The 27,609-nt window shown below is 57.2% G+C and overlaps 2 protein-coding genes across 2 annotated transcripts; both read right to left on the bottom strand.

The window, feature by feature from the left end:
• Positions 1–8,147: 8,147 nt before the first annotated feature.
• Positions 8,148–9,230, bottom strand: PHLDA3 (pleckstrin homology like domain family A member 3). Its single transcript, XM_027728869.2, has 2 exons — positions 8,666–9,230; positions 8,148–8,269 (listed from the first exon to the last, which is right to left on the bottom strand). Exons 1-2 carry the CDS (start codon positions 9,015–9,017, stop codon positions 8,148–8,150), a joined length of 474 nt encoding a protein of 157 aa, XP_027584670.1. The 5' UTR covers positions 9,018–9,230.
• A 3,687-nt stretch (positions 9,231–12,917) lies between these two features.
• Positions 12,918–27,609, bottom strand: CSRP1 (cysteine and glycine rich protein 1). Its single transcript, XM_027728866.2, has 6 exons — positions 27,504–27,609; positions 20,418–20,530; positions 15,923–16,091; positions 15,402–15,528; positions 13,662–13,755; positions 12,918–13,360 (listed from the first exon to the last, which is right to left on the bottom strand). The coding sequence occupies exons 2-6, from the start codon at positions 20,527–20,529 to the stop codon at positions 13,284–13,286; spliced, it is 579 nt and encodes a 192-aa protein (XP_027584667.1). The 5' UTR covers position 20,530; positions 27,504–27,609; the 3' UTR covers positions 12,918–13,283.

Below are 27,609 nucleotides of genomic sequence, written 5' to 3'. Positions count from 1 at the left end.
CCAATATCCCATCTAACCCTGCCCTCTGGCAGTGGGAAACCATTCCCCCTTGTCCTGTCACTCCATTCCTTGTCCAGCTCCCTTGGAGCCCCTTTAGGCACTGGAATCCCCCCAGCTTGGGCAGCACTTGCTGCTCACAGGGGTGTTGTGTGTGAACACACAGAGGTACCAGCTCAGGCTGACCAGGCTGTGATAGTGATGCCCATGTGGATGAGGTGTATCCTCGTGGCACCTCTGCCTTGCTCCTCTCTGATGTGAAACAGCACCAGAGATGCTGCAAAACCCCTGAGTCTTTCTGGGGGAGACAGAACCTATGAGCTGAAACACTGCAGTGCTTTTCCTTTGCAGAAAATCTCTTGATTTTTTTTTTCCTTTCTTTTTGTTGTGTGGGGTTTTTTTTTTCCTTTTTTCTTTTCTTTTTTGCTTTCAGTAGGTCTCTGCTGGGTTGGGGGTGGGGGGTTGTGAGCCTGGGGAGATGCTGCAGTGTTGACCCCCCTGCATGATGGGACATACACAGAGGGATGTCCCCAGAGCAGCACTGGCCAAGGGACTTCCTGGGAGCCACCAGAGCCACTAGAGAAGAGGATAAACCCCCTGAGCCAGGTTGCTGAGGGGTGATGGGCTAAAACATGGATTTGGGACCAAGGAGCTGTCCCCCTTTGGGGAGAAGGACCATCCAGTCTCCCTCAGTACAGCCCAGTGGGTTGGGATGCTCAAGCAACTTTGAGCCTCTCACAAGCCCTGAAGTTTTCCCAATGAAATTCCTGAAAAGCAGAGAAAAAGCTGCTGTCTCACCCCCCTGCACCCTACAAAGCCCCTTGCCCAGTGCCCCTGTGGAAGGAGGCTTTGCATGGCAGAGAAGCACAGGGCAAGCAACACCTGTTCCCTGTGATATTTTTAGGGACAAATTTAGGAGCAAACAATTCCCAGCGTGGGGCCCAGCGGGGACAATGCCCGGTATGTTAATCCTGGGGCTATTATGGTCACGGAGGGACACACAGCTGCCTGCGTGGGGCAGGTCCTGAGGTGGGGGGCAAAGACAGCCCCCCATCCCACCGAGCCAGGGATGCAGGGCCTCCTTCCCCCTGCCCTGACACCTGGTGGGAGATCGGTGATGGTGGCAGTGGCGGTGCCATCCTTGTGTGAATTGCACTAAACAAATCCCAGTGGGCAGGGGGAAACCCCCCTGTGCCCACCCACCTCGGGGACCCCTCCAAGGACCTCTCCCCTTCCCTGGCTCCGAGAGCCAGTGCAGCAGATCTGCTCCAGGCTGCAGAAGAGGAGGAGGATTTAAACCACCCAGTTAGACCTTTATAAGGCAAAAGCCCCGTGGGGCCAGGCCTCCTGCATCTTTCCTCCCAGCTGCCTTGGGATTGTTTTCAGAGCACAGAGGAGCCAAAATTAGCCTGTGACAAAGGCACTGCATTCCCACAGCTCCTGCTGCCCGGGGATGGGATGGGGGCTGCTTCAGATGCCATTTGCTCCAGGCTCAGGTTTCATCCTCTGCTGGGACCCGCAGTGAGGAGGAGGAAAGGGCAGGCAAGGGATGGGGTAGTGGGACCCCTCGACTTGGGGCTTCCCCATCTGTTTCAAAGCTCCAGCACTGCCGTGGGGGACTGCAGCAGCAGAAGTGGCAGAAGCCCAGGATCTCCCATCCCTCCTCCCCAGCTGACATGATGGGGATGTTTCAGGTCTCCATCTCCAACCCCAGCTCACAAACCACAGTGAGCTGCCTCAAGGCGAGGGGGCTGTTTTATCAGGTACCACCTGAGGTTGTGCATCACTCTGAGCTTCTGGGGGGTAGGAAGGATCAGGATCTATGGGGCAGAGCAGTGCTGAGGCCCAATTCAAAGCAAAGTAATATCCCTATTACTGAGAGCCACTGATTGAAGTGAAGGGTCCCCATGGGCTGCCACCGAGGGGATGGATGTCAACAGAAAATTCCCAGAGAGCTGCATGGGGAGGTCAGATCCACCCAGGACCAAGTCCCCAGGGACAGCTGTTTGTCCCTAAACATCCCCGTGACCTACAGGTCACCTGTGTTTGGTCTCTTATGAGTGGCCCCCTTGTGTTTAGATGGATGGGGCAGTTTCTCTCTCCCTCTGGACGTACCGAGTCCCTGGAGGGTGTTGGTGATTCCTCATCCTTGGACATCAGCCTCACAAATGTGGCAGGGGCTGCCACGTCTGCCCTCTGACTTTGGGAAAACCACAATGGTCTCTGGCTCCTCAGGGTCTTGGGACTCCAAATTCAAAGGTATCTGACCCCTGTGAGCAGTTTAGTTGTCCCACGTGAAACCAATCCGCCTGAAGAAATGGACTTGCAGCAATCTCCTTCCCTCTCTGGAGCCTTCCCATCCATCCCATCCTTGCCCTCTTCCAAGCACCGTCCTAGTTTTGACAACCCTGGTGGAATTTGCAAAGACAACAGACTCCCCAGGGCATCCAGGACAGACTTAGAAACAACAGCTGAGCCTCTGGTGTCCTTTGTGACCGAACCTCCAAACAAGTCCATCCCAACCCTCAGCTGCCAGTCTCAGAGCCAGCCCCCCATGCCAGGCAGAGGGCAGGGACCACCGGCTGCCTCAGGGACAGAGGATGCCTCACAGACTCACCATGGGGGTAGGAGAAGGTTTTCCCTCTGTGAGACAGCTCAGAGACAAGGGGACATTGAGGTCACCTCCTCCAAGCAAGGTGACTGCAAGGCTGCAGGGTCATGTTGCAGTGAAATCGTGAGGGTCCACGGGACTTGTCCTGATCACAGAATCACAGAATCAGCCAGGTTGGAAAGGACATCAAGTCCAACCCTTGATCCAACCCCGCTATGGTTCCCAGCCCATGGCACTGATGCCACATCCAGTCTCATCTTAAAAACCTCCAAGGACAGAGAGTCCACCACTTCCCTGGGTAGCCCATTCCAATGCCTGATTAGCCTCTCTGTAAAGAATTTCTTCCTAATATCCAACCTAAACCTCCCCTGGCAGAGCTTAAGACCATGCCCTCTTGTCTTACTGACACCTGCCTGGGAGAAGAGACCAACTCTTACCTGGCTACAATCTCCTGTCAGGGAGTTGTAGAGAGTGATGAGATCTCCCCTGAGCCTTCTCCAGGCTGAACAACCCCAGCTCCCTCAGCCTCTCCTCACAGGACTTGTGCTCCAGTCCCTTCACCAGCCTTGTTGCTCTTGATGAATGGTTCCACCTGGGTGTTTCTCCTACAGATCATCTGGCAGCTCTCACCCCTCACAAGCTGCTGGAAGGATCCATCGAGTCCCACCTGCTCCATGGATTGGTGACAGCAGGGGTGAAAACCTCCAGAATGTTCTCCAACAGCTGATGCTTTCTGCAGCCCTGGGAAGGATTCCCTCACTCCGCTGCATCTGTGAGTGAGTCCCACCAGACCTGGGCAATACCCCGAGGCACCAAAGCAGAGCAGGCAGTGGGGACAGCCATGGAGATGGAAAGTGCACCAGAATGTGGATAATCATCACAGCCCAACCTGGCAACCAGCACAGCCCCAGGCCAGACCCCAAACATGCCCCACAGGGCTGAGACACCTCTCCCAGCTCAGGGATCTCCATCCCTTTGCAGGAGCCCCAGGACACCCCCATCTCCTGCTGCCCAGCAGGGCAGATGCTTCTCATCCCTTTGGGATCTGCTGCTCCTTGTCCTGGTCTCCCAGGGCGAACACAGCTGATCCTGCAGCTGGAGAGCCCCATCTTCTCCAGCCACAGCCCCTGTTGTCAGAACCCCAACCTGACTGGATATCCTCTTGTACGTGGTGCAGCTGGGGATGGTGCCTGTGACAGCCCCTTCATCCATGGGCATGAGACTGATTCTTCCCGCTTGGCTGCAGGCAGCAAATCCATGTGGGAGGACCAAAAGCAGGACAATTTCCCTAAAATGTGAGAAACACCTTCCACTCCTAGAAATGTTGTGGGAAAATTTGTTTTTCTTATCTTGGGTACTCTGGGGAGATGTGAAATGTTTGCAGAAGGTGTCAAAGCTGAGGAGGGTTCTCAGAAAGCCAGCAGGCCCTTTATGAACAGCACATGCTCCTGCCTCGTGCCACTGGCACATAGAAACATCTTTACTAAATAAGGAGGAATTATCTGCTTTGGGATAGTGGGAAGACATTATTGAAATGGAGCTGAGCCTCCCACTGAAGACTTTAAGCTTTCCATGGTTTTGCCAAGTGACACATGAAACCTTCCTAATGTTGATCTTGTCAGCTCCTATAACCAGGAGGAAGATATTGGCTGTTCTGTGTCAGTGGGTGGCCACGGTTCAGCAGCGATGTCAGTTTGCATATCCCAAAATCCAGGCTGCTTTTCAGCCTGAGGCAAACTATTCCACAGGAAAAATAAAAGACTATTCCAAATAATTTCTGGCCCAGGCAGGGACCCTGATACACTTTTTGGACATTTTCAGGGTATTTCCAGGCCCTCCCACCTGCCTCTGAGACACTTGATGCATCTCAGCATCCCCTTTTGGCTGGAACGGGCCACCCCCACTCCCAGAGCAGCCCAGTGACTCCTGCTCAGGGGTGGTGGGTGACAGATGGAGGCTGGGATGTGCTGGTTGGTTCATCTGCAGTTCCAGCAATGTGTGGTCCCTATTTTTGTTTCTTTCTGATGAGCTCCAACCCTCCCACTGGCTCCCATAGCCCCAGTCCACTGGTGGGTGGTGGTCACAGCCACAGTCCTCAGCCTCCCTGGGACACCCTCTCCAAGACACTCCACCAGGACACTGTGGAACCCCCACTGCAACACCTGCAATCCCTGCCTGGGCCCCCTCAGCATCCCAAGCTCCATGTTTTGACGACAGCATTTCTTCCTACACCCAAATCCAAGAGGACTTCAGTGGAGGTGGCCAAGCCCCCCCAGCAGTGGTGTGGACATCCTGGCCCTCTGCTCCCCTGGAGTGTGGGCACACAGACATCACAGGGCTCTGGGAAGTTTCCCAGCCAGGCAGTGTGCAGGTGGTGGCTTCCAAACCAAAATCCAGTGATTTAGGAACTGTAGTTGAGGATGGTCAACAATGAAATAACTTTAGGAGCATCTGAAGGAAGTCAGACCCAAAGACATGACCCAAAGCTAAAAAAACAGAACACTGCTTGCTACGGCTGTGATTTCCTTTTCTTTTCACTTTTGCTTGAGGAAAGACCACCCACAAAGTCAGGGATGGTCACAGAGAAGTGAGGCAGTGCCAGCCTCTCCACTGGGCACACGGTGGTGGAGGAGGTACACATGGTCTCACCTGCCAAAAGCATTGGCACCATCACCCCCACTGCCCTCCCTGGCATTTGGGGGGGGGGGGCCCAGCCAGCCCCAAACTGACCCCAAGCCCAGAGCTTGGAGTTCATCAGGTGGAAAAAAAAGGGCCCTGAACCTCCTCCTTCCCCCAGGGTGCTGCAGGAAGGGTGCCAGTCCCTGCCCCCTGGGTGCTGGCAGAGCCCCTGCCCCAGGCAGAGGCACAGGGCAGCCCCCAGCCCGGGCAGAGCAGCCCCAGCACCGGGGCATCTTTGGAGAAGTGCAGGGAGGGCTGATGGAGCGGGGGCACTGCGGGGCTGGGCGCAGAAAAGCCAGATTTTCAGGCTCCTGCCTTTGAAGTCCCGCAGCTCCAGGGCACCTCGCTGCATTTTGGGGCTCTGCACTGAGCCCCAGCTCTACTTGGGGGCCCTGGCACTGGGGTCCCCTGGCCTCATTGAAGCAGGAGCCCGTGTGCTGGAGGGGCTGCGAGGCCACATACCTACCAACCCCGTGTTTTGCCTCAGTGTCCCCACCTCTGGAGGCATTAGAAACACTTCCCGTGGTCCTCTCCCTGCTGTTCAGGCTGGCTGGGAGTGTGCTGGCACCACATCCCTGGTGCTGGGGGACACACCAGCCGCCGGCCCTGTCCCTGCTCTGCTCCCTCCCCGGCCGAGTCGCTTGGCTATTTGTTTGTTTTTCAGCCTCTGGGTGACCTGAGTAATTCAGCCCTCACAGGCAGCAGGTGAAGCTGTCCCACCTCCCACCTGCATGGCACCCCCTCTGCTCTCACCCCTGGCCTCAGCTCCCAGGGTCAGGAATCTGCCCAGAGAGGATGGGTTGGGCAGATGTGTGTGTCTGCACACAAGGAACTCCCAAACCTGGGGGGTTTGGGGAGCAGTGCAGGCCCTGGAGGATACGTGGTCCAGGGGCTCTGGCTTTGGGTCGGTCAGCAGAGCGAGGGGGGGTTCAGGGTGGGGATGGAAAAACTTGGCTTTCCTCATGCCTGGGCCCAAAATGCTGACATAGCAATTTGGCTTCTCTTTCTCTTCCTCTCCCTCTATTAACTGCCCACGTTTCTCCCCAGCTCATGGGTACTGTGGTCTCTCTGCTGCCTCACCCATCCATACACAGCAGATGTGCCACAGCCAGGGCTGGCACTTACAGCCACACACATCTTGACCATTTTCTCCCTCAGTTTGTTGCTGGCAGTTGGAAAACAGAAAATAGCTATTTATGGTGAGCAAGAGAGCAGAAAAGCCAAAAATGGGGAGTCACAGTGCCCAAAACTGGCAATTTTGGAAACCCCCCTTGCACTGGGTTCTCCCCACCCCTGGTACCCTCCACAGCACAGGCTCAGGATGAATGCCCTGACTCAGGGAGCTGGAGATTTAAGAAAAACCTCAGGAGAGAGATCCTTGCCATGGAAATGCTGTGCGAGCACCAGCACCTTCCTGACAGCCCCATTTTCTTCCAAAATGTGTGTGGGGATCTGTTTTGGGGGCTGGTCCACACAAGGCTCCACACCTAGAACATCTCCTGTGGATGGGGGACCAGGTCCCACCATCCCTGGAGCCCACCATGTTCCTGCCATAGCAATGGGATGGTGCAAAGCTCCATCTGCACTGTGTTTGGGTCCAGCTTCATCTATGTGCCCCCCCAACTTGCCCCCCCAGGCTTCTCTCCACTCACAAGCCAGCAGGCTCTCAGCAAACACAGCTCTGAGAACCAGGTGGCCAAGGAGGCTTCCTTGGGTGGAAAAACACCTAAATGCCTGTTCCAGCACTGAGCCAGCACAAGCCTGACCCTGCACGGTGAGCAGGCTCCAGCCACGCCACCATCCCTCCCCGGAGCCACCTTGGCTCTGCCCTGGCACGGGGACAGGACCCGTGGGCCCCATGGGGTCTGGCAGAGGTGGCTGGTGTGCAGGCTGGGGCCAGCAGCCACAGCCCGAGGGGACAGGACACTGCTCTCCCCGGTTCCCACGCGGCCGGGCAATCTCCGGCAGGATCTGCGGCGCCCGCAGCCGCGGGGCTGGGGCTCAGGCTCCGGCTTGCGGAGCTCGGTGGCTCCAGGCGCTGCTGTCTGCGCTGCCTGTCGGGGCAGGGCCGTCCCTTCCCCTGCCTGCAGAGCCGGAGCGCTGCTCCCGCGTCGCCTGCCCACAAACCACCGTGGGAATCCCTGGGGACACGGGAGCAGTGGGATGGGTGACCAGAGAGGCTCGGGGCGGCAGTGGGGGGGCTTTGGAGCCCGGCTGTGGGATGCTGGTTTAGGGGGATGCCAACAATGGGCAAAGCTCTGTACGGGATTTGTGCTCTCCTCTACACTGCAGGGTCCCACAAATCAAAGCAACACCAGGGTAAGAAGCAGAAGGTCCTGTTTGGGGACACTTTTGGTACAAGGAGTGGGGGTCCCCAGTGCCCTCCCAGCATTCCCCATCATCTCAAGGACATCCCAGGGTAGGACAAAGTCCAGCCCCTTCTCAACATGGGGGCTCAGGGGGAGCCGTGTCCCCAGCCACATCCATCTGTCCCAGTGTCACTGTCACACAGGCAGAGCTCCCTATTCCACTGCTTCCTTCGGGCACAGCCTCATCCATCCCCTGTCCCGCAGGAGAGGCCCAGGTGTCCCCACCAGTGCACCAAGGTCCTGCACATGTCAGCTGAAGGGTGGTGGGCCCCTGGACAAGGATGTCACCTCCTGCCACGTCCAGAGCCCCAGATGGTAGCCGTGGCTGTGTCCTTTGCCCCTTCGTGCCAAGGGGATGTGGCTTGGCCCCTGCTGCCGTGCCAGGCCAGCCCCTGCAGTGCCTCTGTCCTGCCCCAGGGCAGGGGGAGCCAGTGCCCGCACTGGCCTCTCTGGGGCCACCGTCCTTGTCCTTGGGCTGCACAGTGGTGGCCTCACTTGCCCGCTGGGATCCCATTCTCCCCACCTCCTGCCGAGCCGAGAGCCATCTCCATCCGACTCCTTGGATGCTGCATGTCCATGGGCTGTCCCACTGGGGCTGTGTCGAACTGCACCACTGCAGAGAGAAGGCGCCTGTCACCCACCTGGCCAGTGCTGGGACACGGGGCAGGGCCCAGCCCTGAGGGGACTGGGGTCCAGAGCCAGCCACCATCCCCCCCCCATCCCACGTGCAAGATGGCAAAGGGTCCCATGACCCTCAGGCCACCACAGACAGAGGGAGGATGATAGAAAGTCCCTCTCCAGAGATGTGGGGGGATAAAAACCTATGGGGGCGTCCTAGCCAGTGCGGGGGGACACAGGACCACCACCCTTGCAGACCACCCGAATCCATGGGACCTCTGTGATTCCCTTGGGGAAGCCAAACCCCTCAGAGATGGGACCCGGTGGCCAGGGACCTCCTCCCCCAGTGGGTCCTGCCCCCCAACCCGCGGTGCAGCGGCGGGTCTGGTACCTGCTCGGCAGCTGTGCCGGGCGCGGACGACCTGGATCGCCTGCTGGTTCTTGAAGCGGACGAGGCCCATGGTGATCTCGGCGTTCCAGCCTGGGTCCTCCTGGGCGCAGCGGAAGTCAATCTCGTGGCTGTCGTCCATCACCACCGTGAAGTAGATGTGCCGCTCCTTCCACTCCACGCACTCCACCGCCTTCATGCGGGCGAAGCTCAGCTCCTTGCGCCGCGAGCCCTTGGGCTCGAAGAGCTGCAGCCCCTTCTCTGTCAGCAGGCACCGCTTCTTCTTCCAGAGCTGTAGCAGCCCCCCGCTCCGCTTCTCCAGCACCCCCTCCCTCAGCACCTTCTCGGGGGTCATAGCGGCCCCTCGGCCCCCAGGATCCTCAGCACCTCGTGTGGGCTCAGCCAGGCATCACCCGCTGGGGGATTTCCAGCCCCTTCACGTCAGAGCTGAGCTTCCCGGGGCCGGGACCCCCACGGCGGCCGTGCTGCCCTCGGGGCTCTCCCTGCCCTGCGCTCCCACCTCTCAGAAAGGGTGAGCAATGGGGTGCCCCATGCCGACCCCAGCCCTGTTGCTGGGGCTCTGCTCCCTGCCCCGTGCAGCGTGTGGGATCCCGGCGCCGCGTGCCCCAGGAGCTGTCGCTACATGCCCGGCCGCTCTCCCACTCGCATTCCTCCCGCCTCGCCTGGCCCCTCCTGCGCTCAGGCTCCCTTCACGCCCAGGCGAAGCCCGGCCAGGCCCCACTTCACCCAGGAGGTGCTTTTGGGGTGCCCGCAGGCAGGTGCTGCCCCATGGTCCTTGTGTGAACAGGCAGGGTGTGGGATGGGTCTGCACGGCAGCAGTGCCAGGGCAGGGCTCAGGGACTTCTGCATGGCAGCCCAGGCATGGAGTGCAGGGCCAGATGTTGGGGGTGCAGTACCAGCTGTTGGGGGTACAGCACCAGCTGTTGTGGGGTGCAGCCCCACCGGCACAGGGCTATAGGGTGCAGTGCCAGTGGGCACAGTCGGCTGTGGGGTGCAGTACCAGCTGGGCAGGGGACCCTGCATAAAATGCCAGCTAGGAAGGGGTTACAGAGTGCAGTGCCATCAGGGTTGGGGGGCTGTGCAGGGCAGTGCCAGCGAAGAAGGCACAAGGGGGTGCAGTGCCAGGGCAAGGGGTTACGGGGTGCAGTGCCAGCAGGGGCAGGGGGCTATGGGGTTCAGTGCCAGCCAGAGCATGGGGTTATGAGCTGCATTGACAGCCAGGGCAGGGGGTTATGTGGTGTTGTGCCAGCTGCAACAGAGGCCTGTGGGTGCAGCACCAGCCAGGCAGGGGCTCTGGGGACCATTGGGTGCAGTCCAAGAGGGGAGTCAAAAGCAGAGAGCAGACAGTAGCAATGGGAACAACCCTTGACACCCACCCCCCACCCAGCCACGCACCCAGGGGTGCTGGGCCACCCCTCAGCACACAGAGCTCCCATGCCCCAAATCTGCTGGGACAGGGATTTGAAGTCCCCAGGCTGTCCCACAGCAAGGACCAGCATCCCCCAGCCTCGTGTGACCTGTGCAGGGGGGATGAGCTGTCAGAGCGGGGCTGGGACAGCACAGCACAGCCCAGTCCCGCCTGAGTCCTCCCTCCCCTGCAGCAAAACACCAGTCTCCTTTCCAGCCCGTCTCGTTCCCGGCCACTGCAGCTCCGTCTGTTCCCGTGCCAGCACCTGGCACCAAGGGGTTCATGGTGCCATGCTGGGCTGCCAGGGGGACATCTGGGGACTTGTGCTGGCCGTGGGCTGCCGGACAGGGTGACGGTCACAGCCTGCTGGGCTACTGGATGTGCCCCCACAGATGTTGAGGGTGTGGTTCCTTCACCCAGGTGAGGTCTGGAATGGGAAAAAGTTCCCCCGGAGATGTGCCAGGGCCATCGATTGGGGCTGGAGGCGCCGATCAGCCCATGGCTCCTTGGCACGCAGCCACCGCCCCAGCGCTCACCTCCTGGATCCCCCTGCCCGTGCCCCTGCAGATCACAACCCCGCGGAGCCCCCGGCTGGAGCCCCTCTTCCCCCAGTCCCTCCATCCTTCCTTCCCGGTCCTTCCCGGGGGCTTCGCTTGCAGCTGGCGTGGCCAGGGGGCAAGTCTGCAGCGGTGATGAGATGCACCTCATTATCCCTCATTAAGAGGGCAGGGCGGCTGTCGGAGCCAGGAACTGGTTCGTGCTCCCTGGGGCCAACCTCACCACGCTGGCAGAGATCCCGGGTGTCCCAGGAGACCCGGGTTCCTGACGTCAGGTGGCCCCGGTTCCCCTGCAGCCCTCACCACCCCCACAGTCGGGGGGCCAGTGCCTCCCCGAAGGTCACCTGAGCACCCCAGCACCTCCAGGAGGAGCAGATGTGTGGGTTCCCTTCCACAAGCTGTTTTCCCACGCACAGGTAAAGCTCAGCTCTGGGGATGCTGAGCCCTGGAAGCTTGGGGGTGAGTAGTTTTGGGACGGTTGCTCCCAGTGCTGCTCTGGTAAGCTGGGATGGCTGTGGGCAGTTTTGTCTCAGCATCCAGCTCAAGCTCCATCCTCACAGCACAAGGGAGAGCCAAGGGCTGCCAAACCCTCTGCCCAAGACGCCAGTTCTGCTGCTTACTGTGCTCTCTGCCTTTCTGGGCTCCAGCCACCAAGGGAAGGTGATGGGCCCACAGCTGTGGGTGTGAAGGAGCTTTGACAAGGTCCTTCCCGCTCCCCTCTCCCTGTCTGTCTGTTCCCAGATCCACAGGGCAGGAGGCCCATCCTGCTGGGCTGCCTGGGGGATGACCTTGCAGCTCCTGCTCTCCAGCAAAGCCAACAGGACTCGCTGTGCCAGGCTGCCCCGTGGGCCACCCACGGTCCCCACGCTCATCCCGTCCACACAGAGCCCTCAGGGCAGGTAACAGGGCTCAGTCCTGCCCTGAGGTGACATCCCCTGCCACAAGGGCCACTGGCCATGGGGCTCAGAGGCTCCAGTCTGACCCTTTAAGTGGTGTCATCACCACCAGGCTCCAGGGTCCTTGGCCATGAGCCAACCCATTGCTTGAGCATGATCCAGTCTGTGGCACATCCAGCTGACATGCTGCAGCAGCTCAACATCCTCCATATGCTCCTGGAGAAGGCAGCAGCTTCCTGACCCCCCTCATGCCTCCATGGGGAAGCAGGGCCTCTGCCAAGTGAAGGAACCAGGTTTCTGTCTCCACACTGAGCCCTCTGTGCTGCAGCTCCCGACCCCACCACATCCCTGCACCTGGGCTGCTGCTCCACATGTCAAATGCCACCATCAAACCCAACCACACACCCCAGAGCAAAGGGATATGCTAGATTCTGGGTCCCAGGCTGGCAAACCTGGAGGGGGGGGGAATCTTTGGAGGTGTTAAAGAGCTTACTCCCCATCTCAGCTTCAAAAACACCATGGGTGTTCAAAAACATGAGGGTGCAATGAACAGCAGAAAGTGCTTGAGTTGATAAAGGAGCCCAGGTCCTGCCCCACCAAAGGATTTCTACCTCTGTTGTGCTTCTCAGAACACTACCCATCTCATTTGCTCAACCACAATGTCTATAACTTTAAAAAACCCCAGAACTAAATTCCCTGTGGAGTTCCTGATTCTGAGCTGCACTGAAGCTGAGCTGTGGGTATGTCACACCGGTCCAACAAGAGAATCACAGAAAGGGAGTAAAGAGTTTAGATGAAAACTAATTAAACCTGGGCAGCTGCCAAACTGGAGGCTTAATGATCCTCAAGCTGCTAAAAATCCAGGGAGTAGGTGAAAAGCTGTTAATTATTTGGCACTGCTGGGTACGCCTGTTTGGAGAGGTGCCACCTAAAAGCACTGATAAGGGTTTTGATAGGGTGAGCACACATGTTGTGCTACTGACACACCCCAGAAGGGCTGTCCTGGGCCTCCCAGCATCAACCACTGCTTTTGGAATAGTTATCCCCATCCCTGGAAGTGTTGAAGGTCAGGCTGGACAGGGCTTGGAGAAACCTGGTCTAGTGAAAGGTGTCCCTGCCCATGGCAGGGGTTGGAACGAGATAGGCTTTAATGTCTCCTCCAGTCCAAACCATTCTATGATGATCCATAGTGGGAGCAGGGGGAGAGCCCAGCTAAGCTGACCTGCAGAACTCAGCACTGATACATTCCTGCCAAACCACAAATGCCAACACTTCTCCTCCTCCCTTCACCTCCTGACCTGCAGCTCTGGGCACCCAGTGCACCTCCTCAGCCCCAGAGAGGAAATAAACTCTCTGGCAAGGTCAGGCCTGGGTCAGCTTTGATGTTCTGGATGTTTATTGCTTGCTTGGTGACGCGGCACAGTGCAGCTGAGCACTCATCCCGGCAGGACGAGCACACGTCCCGGGATGGGACACACGGAGCAGAACGTTCCGGGCACAGGGGCCTCGCTGAGGTGGGGGTGAGCAGCCCCCGGGCCAGCCCCCGCCCCAGCAGGACCCGGTGGGGACAGCGCTGGGACTGCCCTGGCTCCAGGTGTGCTGGGTCAGGGCGGGCAGGGAGAAGCAGCGGGTGGCTCTGGATGACGGCGAGGATGCTCACGGCGGGCGTGGGAAGGGTCGGGCAGCACAGACTGGTTTGGACAAGCCCTGAGCGAGCACAGAGCCCGGCTCCTGGTGCCTCACTGCGAGTGGACGAGTGCCCCGGCGCCCTGCCCAAAGCCAAAGCCCTTGGGACCGAAGTTCTTGGCGTAACAACCTGCAGAGGACGGAAGGGAGAGACAGGTAAGGCTGGCACGTGAGCAGGTCCTCCTCCCGGAGCAGGCACTGCCTAAACAGGACAGGGTTTGCCATATTTGTTGGGCAAACAGGGAGGCCACAGGCCCAGCAGGAAATTCCCCGGCTCCGTGGCCAGTCAGCACAGCCAGTCCCCATATGCAGCTGCCAGGGCCGCAACCTCCCCAACTTCCATCCCATCCTGGGTCCCTGCACAGGGGTTTTCATCCCCTGCCACTGCCCTTCAGAGCCCAGGACAAGCCAGCGAAAAAGGTGGGACTCACCTTTACAATAGATCTCCCCATCTTTGTCTGCCAGGGTGGTGGACTCCAGGCTTTTGCCACATTTGGCACAGCGGAAGCAGGACTTGTGCCAGGACTGTGGGACAGGAGCAGAGCCTGGTCAGACAACAGCCAGGGACAGAGCAGCAGGCTTTGGCTACCAATGGGCTCACTTCTCTATTTCTGACCCAAAGATGCTGGCAAAGAGCCCTCAATGGGATAAAAGCTTTTCTCTGGAAAGCTCTGACCTCCCAGCCCCAATGGGAAGATACAGAGAGGAAACACCAGGGTCACTGCTCCCGTGTTGATCTGTTTTTGGAGACTTTTGCCCCCACTCACAGAAGTAATTTGTACAATAATTTGTACAATAATTTTTAAGGAGCAATCCCCCCCCTTTGGGGATTGTCCTCCTCAACCAGCATGATAATTCCCCCCAGTTATCCAGCTGAGACCCATGGCTGCTGGACGTTAGCCTGGGGGTGGCAGCAGGGTTGGGAAACCTGCCCCCACACAACCACAGCTCCAAGGAAGGCAGCAAAGGGACAGGAAGAATGCAAAAAACAGACAGTGTTTAAAAATAACCCCCCACACACAGTTCCAGCAGTCCCCTGGAGATAAATTAGCTCACAGTCTTCGGGCAGGCCCTTGAGTAGCCAGAGCTGCTCACGGAGGAATTTAAATAAACACTCTGGAAAACACAAAACCTTTTTTGGAAAAAAATGTGAAATTAGGGGGCTGGAGGAGGAGGAGGTAGCAGATGGAGTCATCCAGCAAACATTAGCACATGAAATACATGCTCTGGAATCCTCTCTGGGTTTGCTTGAGTCTAACTGCTTCACCAACTTTGGTTCCCAATAAACGTTGAGGCCAGAAGCTGACCAGGAAGCCCAGGTCATTGTTTTAAGGGTAAGTTTGGCTTCTGACCCTGGACTGACCCTCAACACGTCCATCACAGGTCCCTGCACTGCCAGCTGGGCGATGATGATGCTGGGAGGCCCTTTCTGTGACCAGATGCCTCCTCTCCTTGCTCTGGGGACAGAGGACAAGCACAGAGGCCCCAGGAGGACAGAGCACAGCAGGATCACCCACCAGTGATGTGACAAGGCCACAGCTCAGGATGCAAAGGACCCTGATGAAGTGATGAATTTGACAGAGGAAGTACCAGAGCTGTTACAGTGTCCTTCACATCTGACCCTGAGCTGACCCAGTCCACCACCAGAGCGGCCCAAGGGAGATGTCCCGAGCCCATGCCCACATCTCCAACCACCCTGCCTATGGGCAGCACTGACCACGAGAATTTACTCCCTGCCCTGAACTCAGGCTGCAGCATCCCAGCCTGGGGCAGAGGGTGGAGAAGGATTGCTGGATGATGCACTTCTTCAGTTAGTGGTGGCAGTGGCCATGGCCCACATCACTGCTCGTCCTCCCAACACATCCACAGCAGGGACATCCACAGTGACCTCTGCTGAGGAGGGCTCCGAATTCAATACTGAATTTATTTCTCTCCCATCTACAAGTCTGTGAGAGCACTGCAGCCTGGGGAGCCTGGTGTCCAGACATGTCAAGATCTCCTTTTGGTGCCAGGTTTCCAGGTGAGTGTGGCCACCAGACCCCAAAGTCAGCCCTGGCCAGAGGCTCTGGCAGCCCAGCTGGCAGCAGCCTGTGGGTCAGGTCAAGACCCTCTCTGAAGGTCTCCCTGCCACACAGCAACTTGTGCCACATCCACTCCATCCCCCATCTTACCTTCCCAGCTCCAATCACTTTCTCAGCTGCATACACAGCTTGGCCACAGCGAGGGCACCCATCAGATCCTCCCACCTTCTGGGCCATCCTGGCTGCGTTGGGGTTGGGGGGTCGGTGGGGCTGGCCCCTGTTGAAGGGAGGAAGCTCATGGTTAGGGATGCATAGGCAGGATGGAGAGGGAAGAGCTACGGGATCCCAAATCCCAGCCCAGTTTTGAAGGGCCTGGAGCTTTTATGCACGATGTGTTGAGCTCCATGGAAAGTTCAGCCTGAGGGCTGTGTGCTGGGAGGGGGTGGGCAGGGTGCTCAGGCAACTGGGACGTGTCCTGTCAAGCCCCATCTCACCTGGCAAACAGGGTTCAGTGGATTTCCCCTGAGGAGCAGAAAGGCAGGGCAGCCCACAGCTCCAGCTGGATACTGCTGGGAGCTCAGCATGGGCTGCACAGCCAAGCAGCACAGCACAGACACGGGGAAGAAGGTGCCCACAACAGCCCCAGTTTCAAAAACAAGACTCAAACTCACTCTTCATATTTGATTCCCAGAGACTCGCCCTTGTCAGTGCTCAGGGTCCCTGCTCCCATCCCGTATCCATAGCCCTTGGGGCCATACTTCTTCCCATAGCAGGACTTGCAGTAGATCTCCTCTCCATGCACAGCAACAGTGGTGCTGTCCAAGTTCTTCTTACAGACCACTAGAAAAGAGAGGAGGGTGTGCCATCAGCCTGCTCATCCAGAGCTCACTAATTAGCTGGGCAAAACAAGTCCTCACAGGGATAGCACAGCTAAGCTTTCAAGGAGCAAGGAAACCCTAGACAGGATCCAGTTGCAGGGAGTGAATGCAAACCACCAGAGATAAGGATCACAACAAGAACATTGTCTGGCTTTAAAAGGAAGCAACCGCCAAAGCCAAGAGGTTGATACCAAGAGAAAGCTCTGTTAACCCTTTTGATGCTGGTCTCCTGAATTTCCCCTACAAATCACTGCAGGATTCCCAAGCCCAGGGATGGATGTCCTGGCCCCACAGCTCGTCCACTGCAAATACACAGCAAGAAGCACTCAGGGCAAAGAAATGTTAGCAAATGCATTTTTCCTGATGTTCAGAGGGACTAACAGCAGGCCTGTGGCCACCACCACACCCAAGGAACTGCAAGGGGCTGTGCACCTTGTGCACAGTCACCTCTCCAGACCCCGAGACGATGGAAGGGCTTGTGCAAGAAGTCACCCCTGGTCTGTGCCCTGGTTTGAGGGTGTGTGTAGGGTGGTCTCAGAGAATGAACACTACCTCAGCTGGGTGTTGGAGCCCTGGGGGTCAATGTGGGATGTAAGATGGGACAGGAGGAGAAAGCAGCCAGGCTCAGGGTCCCTCCTAAGCCTCTCCAGAGTTTCAGCTTGGTGCTGGGCTCAGGCTTTCTCCTGATTTTTAGAATCATAGAATCACAGAACAGTTTGGGTCAGAAGGGACCCAGAGTATCCAATTCCAAACCCCTGCCATGAGCAGGGACACCTTCCACTAGCCCAGGTTGCTCCAAGCCCTGTCCAACCTGGCCTTGAGCACTTCCAGGGATGGAGCAGCCACAGCTTCTCCGGGCAACCTGTGCCAGGGCCTCCCCACACTCACAGGAAACAATTTCTCCCTTATATCTGATCTAAATCTCTCCTCTTTCAGTTCAAAACCATCCTTCCCTGGCCTATCCCCATCTGCCTGTGTAAAAAGTCACTCTGCCTGTTTTTTACAAGCCCCCTTAAGGTACTGGAAGTACCAACTCCTGTCCCAGCTCTGATCACAGCTGCCACGTCAGCTTCCAAACCCTTCCTGGAACAGGGGAAGGAGCGGGAGGTGAGCAGCCCCCGAACTCGAAGTGATCTCCAGTGTTTCCATGCCCCATGCGGGATCCCAGCACCTGGGGCAGAGTCCACAGGCTGGCAGCCAGCCCCAAACAGATCCGGTTGCAGCTGCCACACATGTTAAATGTGGAGGCTTCCAGCAGCCTCTTGGCCAGCAGAACACTTTCTTTGCCTCAACCACTATGGCAGGAATGCAAACACGGAGCAGCTCCGCCCTTGGAGCGGCACAAACCACAGCACTGAGCACGGGCTGCCCAGCCCTTCCTCGGCCCCATGACTAAATATGGTGCTTCTCTTCCAGGGCCCCGGAGCTGTGCTGGGAGAAGGAGGTGGACAGGGAACCATCTCCTGCCATCTAAGGAGGATCTGGCTGGATCCTCTCCTGGCAGTGCGCTCCCACCACAGCAGGAGCTGGATGGATCCAGCGTCCCTGTTGGGAAAGACCAGCCCTGCTTAACTGCTCCCACTGCTGCCAAGCTGCTGGGCTGCTGTTGGGGTTTCTGCATTACCCTGGAGCTACACTGTGTCCAGGCAGACCCTCGGGAGGGGAATTTGGGAACTTTTACTGGCACATTCAAAGAGCTTTGTTGTGAGCTTTGTCCCGGCGTGGCAGTGGATGATCTCAGTGACATCTCAGTGGATCTGGAGCTCCAACCTAAGCTTTCACAGTTCCTCATCTGTACTCATCAAAGAGCTTTGAGGGGCAGCAGAAAAATTCTTTCCCCAGCTCCCGGGTTTCTGCATTGCAGAAATTCCAGTGAGCTGCACTCATGGAGTTAAGGACCCTTTGTTTTTCTAAGAGCAGCTGAGTCGATCCACAAAACAATTAAACGAGCTGCCTCTGCTTTCCAAGGCCAAGCAGGTTCATTACAGCACATTTCTGCTGTACTACCCCGTCAGCTGGATCGAGGCCAGGAGTCAATCACCAAGTCACTCCCTGAGCCCATCTCCAGCTCTAATGCACTGTGGTAGGTTTGGCTCCTTTTTGATGATTTTCTTGGCAGCTTGGGTCAAAGTATCTGTTATTTTCCCCTAAAGCCAATGTTTTGAGTTCCCTGATGAGGCCCAAATGCAGCACTGGGGAACAGGCTGGGAATGCAGGAGCTCGGGGGCACCACCCAGAGCCTGTGGCACAGGGCTGGGAACAGTGGGCACCACGGTGGGCTGGCACGGGTGGGCTGGCACATGAGCCATGGCCTGAGCTGGGGAGCCCACAGCCGGGACAGGCAGAGCTGCTGGGCACATGTGGAGTGTGATTATGTACATCTGCAAAACACAGGGACAGGAGCCCCGAGCTCAGGACCACTCCCTGGGGACTTGCTTCTAGGAGCAGATATTGGATGACCTTTTTCCCTACTTTGGCCATGTAGGGAAGCAAGCAATGCCTTTAGCCTCATTTCATGGCTCTTGGAGGCCTGCCCTGCTCTCTGGGTGCCAGCATCTCATGGCAGCAGCTTTCCCTGGCAAACCAGCTGTGAGCACAGGGGGTGAAGGTAACATTGCCCACCCTCCTTATCTTCTTTCCGAAGAAACAGGACTTCCTTCTGCAGAACAGCTGCAATAAGGACTCAGCTGCCACCGCCTCCCTGCCAGGGAAAACCTCTCCATGACTCCCCTGCTCAGTCCTCCCAGCCAAAGCAAATTTCCAGCCTGGAAACTCCCACATCTGAGAGCTGCCAGCCAGTGCTGGCCGCCCTCCACACTGTGCAGGGAGCAGAGACACAGTGACAGCCTCTCTCTCTCACATCTGGATTCAGCTGTGTGTGCTGCATCCCAGGCAGGATGGCCAAGAAGTAACCAGGAGCTGGGCCAGGTGGACACAGGATCATGGCAGGGATCAATCATCCCATGAGGGCACTGGTATTTCCCTGTGCAGTAGCTCTACTGAGATTGGTCCTGGAGTGGGCCTGTTTACAGATCCCAGCTCTGCCTGCTGCCCATAAGGAAAAGATCCTGTCTGTGCTCCCTGCTGTGACAGAATGGTGAGAGTGGGACCAGGGTACTGGGACCAGCTGAGAAAAGATTACACCTGAGCGAGGATCTGCTGCAAGGGCAGCTCTGAAGGTGCACTTCTGCTGTTCTGTGGCAGGTGAAATGTGCTGAGGAGCCATCAGTGGACACAGGCAACGTGTGTGCTCCTGCCCATAGAATGACAGAATGGTTTGGGTTGGAAGGGACCTTAAAGCTCATCTACTTCCAACCCCCACCATGGGCAGGGACACCTTCCACTAGAGCTGGTTGCTCCAAGCCCCACCTCACGTGAGCACAGGAGAATCACTAGTTCTGGTACATGATAGTCTTCAAGGGCAGGGGGCAGAAATCTGGTAACACAGGCTGAGGGCAGTGCTCATCTTTCCATTCAAAGGTCCTGCAGCCCCTCTGGATGCAAATGCCCCAGGTTTATGGAGCTGCACTGTAACACTACTGGCCTTGGTATCCCCAAAGGGAGGGGAAGGGTGTCTGGGGGACTGCAGCAGGAAACCAGCAGTACTTGTAGGATCCCAAAGAGCACAGGAGGAAGGGAGCTCAGCACTGAGTCACCCACAGCCAGATCCTGTTCCTCTGCACTTCCCTGGAGGTGACACTTGGGTCCAAACGTACAACAGAGACACCCTCAGCAATAGCAGATTTGCAGGCAGGCTGGGGTGATGCTTTGACACTTCTCAGGAGCTGTCCATCAGCAGGATAGGATCACATCTCCTTCCCATCATCTCCTGGGACACAGGTAAAGATCCCAAACCAGGTCCCAAGGCTCAACCACCTTTTTGGTGTGGCAAAGGCCACTTAGAAGACTAAAGCCAGTATCACATCCTGCCACCACTGTTGGGAGAGTCCCTGTCTCATGCTCTAATCCTTAACATCTGGAGACAGACTAGAGGACTCAGCCTGGCCTTTCCCCGGGGTAGGGACAGCCTAAATCTTTGCGTGGGTGCTGGCAGAGGTCAGCCCCGACAGCTTGGGCAGCCTGTGGTGTCCTGGGATGATCAGCAGAAGTAACTTCCAAGTCTGGAGGGAAGGGGAGCCCCTGCCACACGGCTCCCACAGCATGTCTGTTTGCAGAGGAATCCTAAGGAGCACTTACCCAGCCCATAAACAGGACATGACAGGGCTCCCAGCCAGCAGAGAGACAGGAAAGGGAGCAGTGGGGGGTGAGAGAAGGGGCTGGTACTCACTGCACAAGAAGCAGGACTTGTGGAAGCTGTTGCCTTCACATTGCACCTCCTCAGCAAAGTACACGGCCTTCTGGCAGACCCCACACTTCTTTCCTCCTCCCCAGTTTGGCATCCTGCAGGGAAAGCACAGGCAGGACAGGGTCAGGGTGGGAGGTCAGGCAGGAGCAGGGATGGGGAAGTTGGAGCAGGCACCCCCCAGCTGGAGCTCCAGCAGCTTTCTCCCACACTGACATGTGCAGAGATCCCCCACAGGTGTTTGGGGTGTGCACAGACTCACAGTTCTGCAGAATTAGCAGAACTCAGGATGCCCATGGGAGCCATCACTACAGCACCCAGCTGCCTCCCAGGGACCACTGGTCCTGCCAGCCAAGAGCAGCAGAAATTCTTTTGTCCTGGAAGCTGTGAGACCTCACAGCTCCTTTCAGTGCCAGGGAAAGGGAGGAAGTGGAACAATGATGGGACACAGCACTTACAGGGGTACTCACGGCCCCAAACCCTCCTCAGATCCCAGCCCTGCTGTCACCCCTCAGCCATGGCCATGGGACTGAGCCTTGGTGCTGGAGAGTGAGAGCTGTCACCCCCTCTGGAAACAGTGCCAGCCTCTCCTCCCTGACCAGCTCTTCCATCTCAGCCACCACAGGGCAGGGGTACAGTCAGGGTTGCCCAGATAGGAGGGACTGACCCCTGACACCACCAAACAGGGGGCTTGGACAGCTCAGCCTCCTCCAGGGCTGCAGGCACAGTCACAGAGGCTGGAAAATCAGAAATCAGGGACACAGCACAGGTGCAAAGACCTGAGCACCAGCCTCAGCTACCATCCAGCTCCTCGGCAGGATATAAATGCTTCTGTTTCTCTCTCCTCTTTCCTGAACTGTGTCTGATGAGACACGACCAAGAGGCCCCTTGAGCTGCAAATTTGCAGATAACCCCAAAAACCAGGAAGCTAAAGAGGATCTAACAGCAACCTGAGACTGCTACAAAGACAATAAAACACTTTTTGGTGGAGCCCAATGATGCACGAAAGGTCAAAGGGCACAAGCTGCAGCTTGGGAGGTTTTCAGGGGCCTCTCTCCATGTAATTACACCTCTGTAACTCTCCATCCTGTTCCCGTGTGGGGACAAGCAGCAGAAATCACCTTCCCACAGCCATGTGCTTCCTGACTCCTGAACAGCTAAAGCAGCAGAAAAATGTCCCCAAAACCAAACACCATTTTCCCAGGACACCACGTGTGCAGGATCTCATCGGCCCCCTTGGCTCGGCTGTGTGGTCATGAGGAAGGGGACTTGGGTCTGCTGGAGCACACTGGGAGCCTTCAAGCCCTCTTCCTGCACCAGACCCAAACCCCTGGGTCACCTTGGGCAGCTGATGCTCCATCCCTGGGTCTCCAGTTACCCACCCAGAGGCTGAGCCAGCGGCTCTCCCAGCTGGGGGGGTGGGTGCTAAACACACCAGGACTGGGGGCTGTAAAAACATCAGGCAGAGAGATGGGGGAGCACAAAGCTCCACAAACCCTCTGCTCAAAGGCACAGGGATACGGGAAAACTGAGCTCTTCACAGAATCTCCTGAGATGGAAGGGATCCACAAGGATCATCCAGTCCAGCTCCTGTCCACAGGACAACCCCAAAATCCCACCCTGTCCCTGAGAGCATTGTCCAAACACCCCTGGAGCTCTGGCAGCCTTGGGGCCGTGACCACTGCCCCAGGGAGCCTGTTCAGTGCCCAACCACCCTCTGGGGGAAGAACCTTTTTCTGATCTCCAACCAAAACCTCCCTGACACATCTCCAGTTGTTCCCTCGGATCCTCTTCCCTGTGTAAGAGCATTTGTCAGGCAAGAGAACAGGGAAATGGATCTCAGCCTGGTTTTTGGGGCAGGCAGGGCAGGGGTCAGGGCCCTGCTCTAGCCCAGCCTCAGCTCCTGGATGCCCAGAGGGTCTCAGAGTGGGACAGACAGACGAAGCTGTGGAGGGGGAGTGCCACAGGCAGGGGCTGGAAAGGCTGTGCTGGCTCCAGAGATGCCAAGAGCTGTGTTTGGGGTGTGATAACAGCAGCCTGTAAGTCTCTTTTTCAAAGGCCCTGAAGACTGGGCTTCCCACCGTGCCAAATCCCTCCCTCCCATCCTGGTCCTTCCAGTCCCAGCCTTTGGATTGCCTTAAAAGGGCACAGATTGTTTCCACCAAAGCCTGTTTTTTTCGCCTGCACCAGGAAGAGGGCTTGGCCTTGGAGGGCAGAAACATCCAGCAGCACCTCCCTGCCAGCCCCTGAACCCTGCACCATGTGGGAGCCCCCCAGCCCCTTTTGCCCCTGTGCCCACCTGTGTCAGATCCCACCTCAGGAAGGCTACACCTTCTCTGGGTCCCCCATCCCTTTCCAAACACGACAGCTGACAGACTCTATCTCTAGGACTCCCCAGGCCTGATTTTGAGGGGAAGCCTCTTCCCAGCACTCCCTGCTCCACAGCCAGGGCATCCTCGAGCATACTCCATGGTTTGGAACCAGCTGCTCCCCTTTGCCTCCATGACACATTTTTTGCCCCCTTACAGCAACAGCAGCAGTGAAGGAAAAGGTTTGTGCTGAACATCAGGGCTCATCTGCCCAAACCAAGAACTCAGTGCTGGGGACACCTTCCCCTGAGCTGCCTGTAAGTCGGCTGGGGGTGAAAAAGGTGCTGCTGGGAGAAGCTCATCTGCCACATGAGGAGTCCAAGCCCTTTTGCTGCTTATTCTCCTCCATCCACCATGGGGAGGCAGCAGGTGCCTCCACACAGTTTAAACAACACCCTGGGGATTTAGACAGATGACTCTCACCATGAAGCACAGATGAAGCCCTGGCAAAGCCACATCCCATCAAGACCTCCTGGCACACACCAGGATGGATTTTCTGAGGGGAGAGACCATGGAAATTAGTTTTCCCTGGGGATCCATGTGAGAGCTCACAGCTGGGCACAGAGAAAGTCCAAGAAAAGACTGAAGTTGCTGGGAATTCCCTCTTACTCCGCAACACCCACACTACACTCTGAGAGCTTGGCAGGCCACACAGAGACCAAAAAGCAGTTTATGCTCCAGGTCAGTATCAACAGAAAAAAAGGAGTAGGAGCACCCTGCTCATGAAGCCTGGGACCTGTATCAGCCCTCTCAAAATCAAAGTCCTTACAACACCCAGACAGACAGACCCATCATCCTAATTCCCTATGTAACGACCACTTTAAGACACGTTGGAGTGTTTTCAATCCTTTCAGCATTTTTCTCAGAGTACATTGCATATTTTTCCCAATTGCAGCACTTAGTGACCTCACTTGCACTTCTCCAAGTCACCAGGAGCCCTGTGCAGAATGAGGAACAGGAGGTCCTGCAGCCAACGGCCTCCCTGAGCAAAGGCAAAAGAGACACACAGGGCTGTCAAAACCCAAGAGTATTTTCCTTCCTCCTTCATCTCCACAGCCCATGGAGCACAACTCCTAACAAATACATCCAGAGCCCTACAGACACCATCCTCAGTGCCAAGGGAGGCTCAGCCCCAGAGCCACTCCATCATCCACTCATGGTAGGGGAAGGGGCCCCAAAAGCCCCTGGGGAGCACAGACACAGGGGAGGCTTGTGCAGAACCACACAAGGCTGACACTTGTTGGAGATCAACTCCAGTGTCTGATGGCTGATGTTGCTGCAGTTCAGCTCTCCACAACAAGGCCAAGTAGGACAGGGCTTGGAGCAACCTGGTCTAGTGGAAGGTTCCCATGGCGGGGGAATGGAACTGGATAATCTTTGAGGTTTCCTTCCAACCCAAACCATTCTGTGTTTCTATGAAATGAGAGCTACAGACTCACCCTTTTCAGGGTTGCACCAGTTTGGGAGGCAGTCTAAGCTACACTGAATGACCAGACATAAACCAGTATGGAACCAGTATGTCCTGGTGCCTTCGGATGTCCTCTGAACCTGGGCTGTAAGGGGAAGCAGTGAGCAGATGCAGCCGAGCCATCAGGCAGCAGGAACACAGTCACCCTCTCCTTAGAATGGGTTGAAAGACCAGTATTAGCTGGTCACTCACATCCAAGCTGAAAACCTCCATCCTGCCTACCTGCAAGCAGCTGCTTTGTAACTGCTGGAGCTGAAGGAGCACCCATCACCATGTGGACACAGCTCCATGGCCACAGGAGCACCCAGAGCAGGGCAGGAACATCCCTGCAGCCCCCTGGATGCCAACTCAACCCTTCGACCTTCTGCAATAGCTGGAAAACCTTTCCTAAGAATGTGCCCTACTAAAATCCTACAGTAATTAATTGCAGAGCAATCACTTTGTGCTTGGAGATCACTGAGGAACAGGACTATCGTGCTGGCCCACGTAAAAGGGTTGGGTTTTTTTTCCAATGAGAGCATTAACACAAGTGAATGACAGAAGAGTCAGTGCTGCACTAAATTCACTCTAAGGATGTTCACAGCAGCCCACACAGGATTATTACATGGCCTGGCAAAGGGACGAGTCAAAGGGGAGGAAGCCATAGCAGGAGCCCCAAACCCCAGGATCTGATTAGTGCCTTCCAGTTTAGAGAGCAGCTGGCATGGCCATGAAATGGGCAGAGATTTGCAGCAGGAGTCACCCAGACAGATGAGGCGTGTGGACAGAGCAGAGGAACCAGCTCACAGGCATATATGTAACAGTGACCTAAAGGGGACTCTGGGCTACCAACAGTGTAAACAAGGATAAATGAAGGTCATGTGTGACACAGTGATGTCGAACTGGTGAGCAAGAGAAGGGGGTCCTGAGGTTGGCGAGCTCAGGGACATGGCAAAACACGGGGCATCACCGTGGGAAATCAGAGCACTGACCCAGGAGATGCAGCTGGATCAGATCAGACGGCTCTGAGGGCTTTGCTGTGAGAGCAGGGGAGGAAGTCAGGAAGGTCTGAGGTCCAGAATGATGCTCACGCACGGCTCATCTACTCTATAGCTCCCAAAGTAATCAGCCAGGACTTCTGCTGCCAAGGCAGCCCCATGTTGGCTGTGCCAGGGCAGGGCCCATGCGAGGCCAGCACTGCCCACGCCACCGGCCAGGCACGGCTCTCACAGCCACGTGCCTATGGACCAACCACCACTGCCCACGGACACACTGCTCCCAAGCTTGGGTTACAGAGGCTACTTGGAAGTTTCCTAGCACAACTGGGTTCCTCAAGGAAAATCCCAACTTTATCCAGAACAAAAGCCAAAGCGTTTTCAGGTGTGCTAAGAAAAGCTACTGACTCCTGAAGGGATCAAGATCCATAACCTGACCAAGCTCACTTAAGCTTTTGCAAAGCTCTTATTTCCCTCAGTCAGTCACATCCTTGTGTCTTTGTGCTGCCTCCCAGGAGCAGGGAGCCAAGCTCAGCCACTCCAAAGCAGCATTCAGACACCAACATCCTGGCTGGAGAGGCCCCAGTCCAGGAGACAGGAGAGATCCCAAGGCTGGAGAGACATTGCTCACTGAACTGCAGAGGCAGGGATGGCACCATGCTGCCTGTTCAGCACTGGCACTGAGCTCCTTGTTAGGGGGTGAATCCTCCCCAGAGCTGACTGCTCACTCACAACACCACACCTTTCCAGCCTCACCACCAGAAGAATCATGGAATCTCCTGAGCTGGAAGGGATCCACAAGGATCACCCAGTCCAGCTCCTGTCCACAGGACAACTCCAAAATACCACAATGTGCCTGAGAGTGTTGTCCAAACACCCCTTGAGCTCTGGCAGCCTTGGGGTTGTGCCCACTGCCCTGGGGAGTCTGTTCAGTGCCCGACCACCCTCTGGGGGAAGAACCTTTTGCTAATATCCAGCCTAAACCTTCCGTGACACAGCTCCAGCTGTTCCCTCAGGTCCTCTCCCCCTTATAAGAGTATTTTGTCTGTCAATAGAACAGGGAAATGGATCTCAGCCTGGTTATCAGAGCAGACAGGGTAGGCAGGGGTCAGGGCTGACACACTGGCCCTGCTCTAGCCTGGCCACAGCTCCTGGATGCCCAGAGGGTCTCAGCACAGGACAGACAGACAGTGCCATTCCCTTGGGTCCTGTCACTGCTCACAGAGAGCAGAGATTGGAGCTGCCCCTCAGCTGCCCTTCGGGAGGAAGCTGCAGACCCCAGTGAGCTCTGACCTCAGGCCCCTCTTTTCGAGGATGAACAGACCAAATAACCACAGTTGCTCCTTGTAAGGCGCCTCCTCTACCTGCTTCACCAGGCTCCAGAGCCAGGAGGAGCAACACCCGAAGTCACGTCTCCCAGCTGTCACCTTCTCACCCAGTCCAGCCCCCCCTAGATCTGATACATCCGGTGCTTTTGCTCCAAGTGCTTTTGCCAAGTGCCCATTAACCCCCTCCCACGTGCTGGTGGCTCTGAGATTTGGAAAGCAGCACCTGGAGCTGTGCTCAAGCGTGTGTGCGCCCAGCCGGGTCCCCAGCGATGCAAATCTCTGTTAAGTGACCTGAGTTCACGGCAGCAGCGAGGGCTGAGCTGGCTCAGCCTCCCTGGGAATGAGCTTTACTGAGACTGCAAAGTGCAGGGACAGCAGAGTCCAAGTTTTGGTGAGGGGACAGGGTGCAAGGACTCTGCTCACAGCCCAGCCCGAGACCACCACCCTGAGATTTCCCTTTGCAAAGGGAAACACTGAGCGGAGGGTTCCGATGACCAGGAAGTCTGGCACCCACGTGGGAAGTGACCACGCGTGGATCAAGGTCCACTCGCGGCCGGGTCAGCAAAGTTCACCCGATCTGATGCAACAGCTTTGGCTTCCGCATCCCACCATGTGCGCGGGTGTCCCGGCGTTCGTGCCTCAGGGGGTCCCACCGCCCTGAACCCACCCCACGGGCACACGGCGGGGCTGTGTCGCTCTCCAGCCCCGCATCTCACCCCGATGGGGTCCGCCGGGCTTGGGGGTGGGAGGGGGCCGGCAGCGGGGATGGAGCAGCCCGTGGGGACGGAGGGAGGGATGGAAGGAGGGAGGGAGGGATGGAAGGAGGGAGGGAGGGATGGAGGCAGCGGCAGCCCCGGGGAGCGGGGCCGCGGGTGGGGGGCGGCTCCGCTGCGCTCGGCGGGACCCGGTGGCCGCCCCCGCCCCGCACCCACCTGCGGCCGGGCCGGTGTCGCTCCGCTGTCCGTGCCGGTGCCGGTGCCGGTGCCGGTGTCGGGAGCGGGGCTGTGGCCGGCGGCCGCTCGGGGCTTTTGTTGGCGG

This window comes from Pipra filicauda, unplaced genomic scaffold (assembly GCF_003945595.2).
Source record: "Pipra filicauda isolate LSUMZ 115617 unplaced genomic scaffold, ASM394559v2 scaffold172_size1731463_pilon, whole genome shotgun sequence".
Taxonomy (NCBI): domain Eukaryota; kingdom Metazoa; phylum Chordata; class Aves; order Passeriformes; family Pipridae; genus Pipra; species Pipra filicauda.
This window is presented reverse-complemented; position numbering and strand designations above follow the sequence as displayed.

Excerpts from the sequence above, each read along its gene's own strand:
- CSRP1 (XM_027728866.2), bottom strand. The coding sequence starts at position 20,529 with ATGCCAAACTGGGGAGGAGGAAAGAAGTGTGGGGTCTGCCAGAAGGCC. Across the intron at positions 15,529-15,922 it reads CTGGGAATCAAATATGAAGA|GGGCCAGCCCCACCGACCCC; the intron begins GTGAGTTTGAGT and ends TCCCTTCAACAG. Across the intron at positions 13,361-13,661 it reads TGGGGAGATCTATTGTAAAG|GTTGTTACGCCAAGAACTTC; the intron begins GTGAGTCCCACC and ends CGTCCTCTGCAG.
- PHLDA3 (XM_027728869.2), bottom strand. The coding sequence starts at position 9,017 with ATGACCCCCGAGAAGGTGCTGAGGGAGGGGGTGCTGGAGAAGCGGAGC. Across the intron at positions 8,270-8,665 it reads CCGGCACAGCTGCCGAGCAG|TGGTGCAGTTCGACACAGCC; the intron begins GTACCAGACCCG and ends TTCTCTCTGCAG.